Source organism: Convolutriloba macropyga, unplaced genomic scaffold (assembly GCF_964194025.1).
Source record: "Convolutriloba macropyga unplaced genomic scaffold, txConMacr16.3 SCAFFOLD_3308, whole genome shotgun sequence".
NCBI lineage: Eukaryota > Metazoa > Xenacoelomorpha > Acoela > Convolutidae > Convolutriloba > Convolutriloba macropyga.
Window position 1 is genome coordinate 17,680 of NW_027453445.1, and position 9,669 is coordinate 27,348.

At 33.4% G+C, this 9,669-nt stretch overlaps 1 protein-coding gene across 1 annotated transcript; it reads left to right on the forward strand.

Moving 5' to 3' along the window:
* Positions 1 to 2,692: 2,692 nt before the first annotated feature.
* Positions 2,693 to 8,604, forward strand: LOC142358290 (oxygen-regulated protein 1-like; the record flags this gene model as incomplete). Its single annotated transcript, XM_075409720.1, has 3 exons — positions 2,693 to 3,565; positions 4,049 to 4,063; positions 8,407 to 8,604. Coding segments are annotated over exons 1-3 (822 nt in total), but the record flags the coding sequence as incomplete, so codon positions are not given.
* Between the last annotated feature and the right edge of the window lie 1,065 nt (positions 8,605 to 9,669).

The window sequence follows — 9,669 nt, forward strand, 5'->3', positions numbered from 1 at the left end:
GTACTGTCATCCATCTTCAACACTTAAAAAGTTATGTCCGCCAGTAACGGTCATTAAACTCTGAAAAGGACAAAAAGTATAGAAAAATTCTTTTGAACAAGTGCAAATTAAAAAGAAAAAAATGCCAAAATTCAAAAACTTGATCTGTTAAAAATCAGTTCATTGTCTCAGAAGACCATCCGGTAATCCGGTTTCAAGCGTGAAATGGTTTCGCAGGCTCATAAACATCCATAAACCAAGAACATAAAAATTTGCCAAGAATTTGAAGAAAGTTATAAATTTTATCGAAAAATTACTAAAATTGGAATAAAACAAAAATATTCATCACCGTTCCTTTGACTCTAGAAACTACGCAGCATCTTATTATCAAACCTTGGAGGAGGTCCCAGGGCGCCTGGAGCCGCAAAAAAATTCAAAAACATGAAAAAAATTGTAATTATTTTGTTAAATTCTCTTATATTCGTGATGTTAAAATCTTTAAACATTCCATTACATCTGAAAACTATAGAATAATAAGTAATATATAAACAAACCCTAGAGGAAATTCCGCGGCTCTTGAGGCTAGCGAAACCGAAAAATGACAAAAATTTCAAAAAACTCTAAACAATTGCAGGTTTTATTTAAAAAAAATTGATAACGCTTGTGATATTAAAAAGATGACAATTAAACCAAGACCAACAAAAATTTTTCAGGAATTTTTATCAAACCTAACGGAGGTTTTTGGACCCCTGAGGCTCAAAAAACCTGAATAATGACTAAATGGCAAAAAATTGGAAAATGGCAAAATTTGTCAAAAAATACTAACATACGTTACTTTAAAACTTTGCAAGACAATCCATTACATCTAGAAACTATACAAACTAGAAACTAAGCTATTGTCAAACCCTAGAGGAGGTTCCTAGGCTCTTGAGGCTAAAAAAACTAAAAACCTTTTTCAAAAAAACATTAAAAAAGCAAGTTTTATTAAAAAATTGTTAATATTTGTGACATTAAAAAGTTGAAAAACTATTTCATGGCCAAAAAAATTATCAGTAATTTATTAATAAACACCTTAGGAGGTTTTTCTGGCCCTCTTGGTCTAGAAAAAACTGAAAAAGTAAAAAAAATGTCAAAATGAAAAAAATGAACGTTTGCTAAAATTCGTGATGATAAAATGTTGAAACCATTCCATTACCACTAGAAACGATGCAGTAACCTATTATTAAAACTCAGAGGAGGTTACTCGATACCTGGGGCCAATAAAAATCAAAGAAGTCAAAAATTTTTCAAAAAACTTGCAAAAATGCTAAGTAGTATAAATTTGAGTTTCTAGCGAGCCGTTGTTCGTCAGTAGCTAGAAACGGGGGGGGGGGGGGGTGCACCGAGGGCTGATTGGGGAGGGTTGGGCAACAGTAGAGGGGGGTAGGAGCGCGCGGTTTGGGCGGTGGGGCAGTAGTTGGGGGTGGGGGTCAACAGTGGAGGGGTATTCAACCTCTAAGAACCGCCCTTCACACTATAATTATTAATCTCCAAAATAATTTGAGCTGAAAGGCTCTAAGAGCACTTAATGCTCATTGGGCGCATTCTGTTAAGCTCGTTTTTGAGGTCGAAAAGTCAAAATTGCATAAAAAAGACCGACAGAAATAATATAATTGGTACAAACTTCGCTTGAGAGCAATTAATTGTATTTAAATGAAATCTCAATTACTCCAAAAAATTATTGTAATTTCTTTATACTGCACGGTAATAGAGGAGACAAGTCAATGTACAAAGCAAAGCGTTGCTCCTCTCTGACGATGAAAACTGTCAAAAACATTCTGTGTTATTCTGTGTTCTGAATTCTTTGACGTTTTCTGACTGTTTATTGTTCGATTTTTTCGAATTCTGCGCTACTTATTTTTTTCAAATTTAAAGGGTTGATTAGAATTGGATTGTATATGCGTATTATTGCTGTAGTAAAAAGAATTATGACAGAAAATAATTCGCTATTTATCAGAAAATTCAAACAATTTTTACAAATTACTAATTTTTTTGGTTTTTTTTCAATTGAAGTGTTAGTTTTCAGGAACACTGTCCCAAAACAGAAAATTGAAAACGCATTTTCTTATGAGATTGACCTAGAGAATTAGTATTATAATTCTAATTTGCAACAAAGTTTTCATTGCAACATTTAGCTATATTTCTTGTCTAATAAAATTAATATTAAACGAACCTTAAATTTTTTTGTTTCCGGTTATAGGCTACGCAATTTTTGATTCTCCACGAATTTTTGTTTTACGATTGATGTACTTTCGAATAATTATAAGTGCCCCGATACATGTAACCTTCAAGTCCTCGTTCAGATCAGCGATCAGTTTCAGCCAGCCTGTTTTAAGTTTTTCAGTCTCCAGTTCATAAAGTTATAGTGGGATCTAAACTGCATTGAAACTAATATCATATGAAAAATAATAAAAAATTGTTTACAGATCCGAATATTACAAAATTAAACATTATTTAACACAATTTACTTTTTAGTACTTCAAGTGAGATTCCGAAAAGACTGCAAACATATTGAAATTTACTGCATTTGACTTTATTCTGAGGTTACTTCAACTTAAAAAAAGAGAAAATCTAAAGCCTTTTTTATAATCTGATTGAAGTATAATAAAATACAATACAGCTCATACAAAACCAACATATAGAAAGAATTCTCGTTGCTTCACCACAAATGAAACAGAGCAGCTTAAACTAGCCGTGCTTTGTTATTAAAATTGTCTCCAACAATGTAATAATTTGTGTAATATGTATTAGTTATCAAATCAATGAAAAAACCAATCAAATACACAAAAGGTATTGAAATTTGAAAATTAGTTTTTTTTTGTAAACTTTTCAACGGAAAAATCTTTCAGCTGATTAAAATTTGTTTGAAAAGTGCTCTACCTAACTTCTACGTTCAAACAAACGTTCTAGCTTGAATGATTTTATTAAACTGTTAACTATGGATGACGAAAGCATTGAGTTCGACTTTGAAGAAAATCTAGACCAATTTTACCCTGGGTTACGACCTCACAACGAAAATGAGGACGAACTAGACGAAAAAGGGCGCGCAATCAGATTTCACCCCAGATCCGGGTTCCAATCCAGGTATGGCAAATTAGCCCACCGCGACTGGCGAGGAAAAAAGTGCCAGTTTTTCAAAAACAGCGACGCTCGAGTTTCGCATTCTGTCAACTTTAGCGATGCTACTTACAGAAGTATGGACACTTTGCTTAACGACCTGAGCAAGAAAATGGAGATTCCATTCGGCGTTAGGTCAATTCATACACCCAAAAGTGGTTCCGAAGTGACGTCACTAGACGAGTTACAACATGGTCGTGCGTATATTTGCCGAGAGCTAAATAGGCCGAAACCGCTCAATTTGGACAGGACGTGGGAGAACTCGAAATGGAACAATAGAAAGCCGTTGACGTCTCAGGAGAACTTCAGTCGTCGGCTTGCTGGGAAGTACCTGGATGGGTGGTGGTATGAACAGCAGAGGAAAAGTGGGAGAGGGTCTTCTGAGAGTAGACAGATGGGATTCAAGCCGAGGTCTCCAAAAGACGAAGAGGTTTGACATTTTGTTATTGAGAAATTGATATCAGAGAAAGTGATACAGATTTACAGTTTCGTAAAAGAGAATTTCAAACACGTAAAACCAATTAAAATGAATTTATCTAACAAAACAGGTGAGCACGAAATTGGTTACAAAAAATGGGTATAATCTTCACGGCTTTGCTTGTTTGTTCAGGTTTGTTCAGAGCAAATGTGGAGTGGATTTCAATTGAGACAGTTGAGACAGTTCACCCCCCCCCCCCCCCCCCCCCCTATAAATTACATCTGTTTAATTGCATGTTGTTCATCCAACACAAACCATTAGTAGTGCAAAACAGAGCATTAGTTTGTTAAAGATTTACGAGCCAAAAACATTTTTCACGAGAAAAAGGAAACAGTTATCAGTTATCAACCATTTCGGACACAACTTGTATTCTGTTTGCGTTGTCATGAGTTCTAAGGGATCTTTGAGTTGTCATGATTCTAAGTTTAATTTCAGCTTTTCAGACCGATGGTAAACAATCAACCGGTAAACCGAGATGAAACCAGACTGTCGCTTCTTGTATGCATAACTTCGAATGATGATAACCCTTGCATAAGGGTAGCTCTAAACTATACTGTTTATCTGGCTAAATAACATACTCGCGATGCAAAAAAATCGTTATTTCAGGTAAATTTCTTCCATTGTGGCATATTGGGTTGTATGAGACATTGGGCAAATTCGACTGGCAGTGTTTATCTGTCTAATAACAGAAAAATGGTCTTCTGGCATCGAATGTTTTTAAATACATCTGGAAAATAATTTTCCAAAACATAAATGGTTCAATTCACTTGATCAATAGAAAACTCCAATTGCACATTACCGAGCCTCCTTGTTTACAAACAAGGAAGCTCGGTAATGTGCATTCTAAAATAATGCTCCGACGCTCATCCAGGTTCTTGGCGTGGAAGTATCATCCAAAAAAAGCAAAGATAGAAAAAAAATTACTAGAAATAACAAAAAATAAGTTACACATTACACATTTAGCTCAACGATTTGGGAAACATGCAACTAATAAACATGTCAAATCACAATAATGAGAATCTGAAGACAACTTCTGTCCAATTTTACAAGAAAACTTTTAATATTAAGTTCTTTCGAGAAACAATCTTCAAAAGTTTTCAAGCCTGGTTAACAAATTTTTATTCATTTAAATATTGCATTCTCAAATAAGATATAATAACTGCGCTCAAAAAACTGTCGATCGATTGGTCACAAACCCACGTGTGATGTGGTATCCAATGACGTCAAGAACACAAATTTATCAGCAGTGACTGCATCAGCAAATTTTCTCAAATTCTAAATAGTTAAACAAAAGAAACCACTTTACAAGGAAATCTTTAGATTTTTTTTCACCAAAGTAATTATTTTGCAAATAACCAGCAAAGCAAAAAAATGACAAAAAAGAAGAAAAACTGGTCGGACACTGCCTAAAGCTCAAAGACATCTCTGTCCTGCGTTACAGTTTCTTAGTTTTAAACGTTTACATTTCGAAGAACAATGAAGACTGATAATGTACTGGACTTACGAAACTGTTTTTTTAATAGAAAGAACAAAAAAAATGAAAGAATTGGCTCAAGATACATACAGTTAAAACAAGAAATCATCAACAAATCAATTACCGGTTGAAAAAAAACGATTTTCTCAAGTAATTTCCGAATATTTCACCGCAAAAAAAAATTAATGATTGAATTCAACCTCTAACAAAACTGGAAATCAAATTTTTATCACTATTGTTCTTCAAAAAGCAGGCCTAAAAGATTTATTATCGGCGCTCTAAAAAATTTGTCAATTATTCCATCATGTGACCAAAAAACATGTTAAATAGCGGCAACAAATGACGTCAAGAACACTAAATTAACAGCCGAGCGTAAAAATTAACAGAAAAAAATACTCTGAATCTTCTTAAGGCGTGATCCGACGGTTGAAACTAAAATCGAGAAAAAAGTTATTGAAAAATGTACCTGCAGAGGCCTCAAACAAAACTCCAAAGAAAGACAAAGGTTGTAGAACAGATTTTTAACAGTTTACGTCTGTTTTTGATAGAAAAAAATATCCCAGGCGAAGAACAACACAAAAAAAATAAATCTGGCACAAAATTTTCTTCTTTGAATTATAATGATGTTAAGTGAATCCATTTAATTTGTATTATGTGGAATATTGATATTTTTTCAGTAAATCTAAAAATTTTTGGAAGAGAGAAAGAATAAGGAAGGACACAAACAACAAACATTTCGTGAAAGAAAAAGTTTTTGTGAAAGTTTTTTTTGTGAACGTAAACTCATACTAAAACACGCGCCTATAGTTCAAAATTGGTATCCATTTCATAGTAAAGAATAATAGCAAACTGCAGATCTTGGGTCTTATTTGCAGATAATGATAGCAAAAAAAACTGGAAGGCATGAAAATATTCACAAGTCAAGACAGGCTTCAAAAAGTCGCTAAAAGTTTTCCCAAAAAATGGGTGTCTCAGTATGAAAGTTTGAGATGCATCGGAAAACGACTATTATGCCATGAGTGCACAATTAGATAGGATCTGTACACAATTAGATAAGATTGATAAAATTTGTTATTTTTGACAAAAGGATGACAATTTTAATAACAAAAGAAATAATTTGTGGCAACACTTAATTGTCCGCTTTTTTATTTTGATAGAAAAGTACAGGAGTTGAAATTTTTTGATAATATTTAATTCACTGAACAGATTCTTTGTTTCATTAGAAAATCTAGTGGAAGCTGAGAAAGTTTGAGAACTAAATATAATTAGGAAAACCATAAATTATCAAAATCCAAAACAAAGCAAATAATTTTTCGAATTTTTCTAATTAGCATGTTATTATTTTAAAAATTACAAACCATTAAAACGCTAAGAAGCGTTTTGTACTGTTATTAGAAAATGTAGTAACAATATCGCAAAAAATGAAAAAAAATGTAGCAGCAGAAACAGTCAAAATAGAAACATAAGGTGTCCAAGCCACACAAACGGTAATTTACGAACCAATTTTTTTATTTATACCTATTAAAAGTTCCAATGAACACTATCAGCGATAGATTTAAAAACAAAAAACCAGCAAATAGATGGTAAATTGGTAATTTTAATAGGGTCCAAGAAAGCATTGTCAAATCCATATAAACCAAATCGAGTTGATCAAATAATCTATTAAAGTTCAACGACGCATACTAACTGACACAACTGCATTTTCCTTAATCAAACTTCGCGAAGAGACCTCTAAAGCAACAAAAAAAGGCAAAACACAAAGTTTTATCAAACAATTACGTTATTCGATTTTAGTACCCAATTCATTTAAAATAGCAGGACAATTCTTGAAATGCAATTCGAAATTTTTTGATGACCTAACAAATTAATCAGACAAAAAAATCTTCGAGAATTGATTCGAAAGTAATTTTAGAAAAAGGGGAAAAATTCATTTAAACAATTCAAAAATAAGAGCCCAATTGCCGCTCGTAAACAAAAAACCGTTAGAAAGAAGGCAAAATTTTCTTCAAACACTTTTTTCTCACTCTACATTAATTTTAGAGTAAAGAGTCTATAGCGCAAAAACGTTCAGTTTTTGCTCAAATTTCTGTCTCAAAATAAACAGAATCAGTACTCCAAATTGACTTGAGAAATCATGAGAATATATGCTCATCTAAAAGGAAGGTTGCGCCCCAGAGTAAGTCATTTTTTTTAGTTGTAAAGACTTCTCTCTTCGAAGATATCATTATAAAGGTTAACTTAACATTCACTTCTACATGTTTTTCTACTGTAAATGAGTATTTCTCAATTGAAACGTACTGACAAGACAAAAATTCAAAACAATGTGGATTAAAACTGATGAAAACCACAAAAATTTCATGAAAGCACTTGAAAGTTAGAGCGAAAAAAACTTCTTTCACTGACTTTTTATCGATTCAAAAGGAATTTATAAAACATTAAAACCTTTATCAGCTTGACTAATATTTGATCAAACTCAACAGGAAAAACAAAGCAAACAATAGTTAAATTGCCGAATGTGAAAAAAAATTATCTCCAATATCCGAAAATTTCATACAACAAAATTTCTCCCTCCACTTTAAAAGCAGCTTAAATAAGTTTTGAACTTTGAATTTACTCATCATTTTGCGCCATTCAAAACTGTAGCGTTATCGAACTCACTACTTCAGTTTGTATTCTCATTGACGTTAAAATATTCGAAAATATGTGAAGATCTTAAGAAAATGATGCCTCCAAATCTTTTCCTTTGTAAAAATTTCAATGGGACTAACAAAAGCCTCGCTATCGGTTGCGTGGATATAGAAAAAACGAACTTTTTGCTAACATTGACATACGTTGACAAATACATCTAAAATTGGTCGACAAACTGGCTGAAAGTGAACAAATTTAAGCTTAAGTGCCACATATTAACAAAAGCATCAAAACTTTCTGATTCCTCAAAAAAGTCAAACACAAAACCCATTTTTAGATTTATACATCTACGCTGGATGGGGTTTTTATTGCTACCAACCACCCATGCCGTTCTACGTCAGATTTATCAATCGACCAAAATTGACTGAATTTAAAAAACCTGGTTGAGAATATACCCCCCCTCCCCCCACTATGTGGCGCCACTAATAGCTAAGAATTTATAAAAAAGTGAATTCAAAACACAAGGACAATAAAAATTCAGCCACCAAAAGTGCGAAAAAAAATTCTGTTAGGAATTCACAATTTCTAAAACGCTTAAAAATTGTCAAGAAATTTTGTGCTCAGGAAATCACAAACAAACGATGCATAACGTATCGGAAAGCCCATCCTTTCAAAATTTACCTTTGATTAGGAAATGCTGGAGCGAACTCCAAAGAAGATTACAGTGTACAGAAATGGGTGCTGGTTACAGAGGCATTTGGTATTACTTAATAAGAGACTCAAGTTCAGACCCACTGAGGAATTCTTTGAGGCTCTGCTGCAAGATGTTGGAGAGATGTTTCATCGGAAATTCACCAGACTAATTGCAGCTGATGAGTCTTATAGAGAGGTTAGATTGTCACTCTTGAACTCGACGCTGTCCTACCTTTGGTCGTATTCAGTAATGGTAACATGACTCTGCTTGAAGTCACTGAGAACTTCTGGCGTTTATCGAGAACCGCGAATCGGTTCGAGATATTAAGTCAGAATTTCGAAGTGACTTCTGCAGAGTCACTTAACCGTGCTTAAAACACGAAACGCGCACGTTTTAAAATGACGAAAGTCAACGGAAGTCAACTTCTGGCTAAGTAGCAACTTCTTGCATTTTGACTTCTGGCACTGCAGACTTTCGGCATTTTAAAATGTGCACGTGAGTGTTTTAACAACTCTTATAAATGTGACTTATGATAGATTATAAAGAGTGAAAAAGGACATAGCTGAACTCAATTTGTATCTTTCTCATCTCTTGTAACTGCGCTATCGCATTTTATGTGGTCTAGGCTAATGAAAATAGACTGCACTGACTTAACAGAGAAGTCAGGTGACAAGGTCATCAGGTCACAAGGTGAGAAGACATTCAAGGTCTCATTGACATTCATTGACATTCAAGACATTCAAATGGTCTCTTTGATTAGATATTATGTGAACACCGACATAATTTCATGTCACATAATAGAAAAGAATTTCGAAAAAAACCATGAAATTAACAGCCAGCATTTAACAACTAGCACTCATAAATTCAACAAATGACAAAAAAATGGATGCTCAAATAAAAATATGAGGATTCAAATATACTGATGAAATTAATCGTAGCTGCATTGGAGGACCCAATCTCTCGAAAAAAAAGTAGAACAAAGAAAAAGTTTAAAAGCGAAGAGGATGAAGCCAGGAACTTTGCGTAGTACAATGCGTGATACAGAAAATTCCTACCTTCGTAATTACACAATAAGCATAAAGTCACTGCATTGGGAAGGGTAAAGCAGCAATGTTTATGTCCGTATTTTAATTCTGTTTTCACAGATTTCAAAAAATCTTTAATTTAATTAAGATCTTTTAAAAAAATCTTTATTTAAATAAGATATGGAATGGAAAACATTTGACTGAACGTGATGAGTCAGCCCGATTTTACTATTGC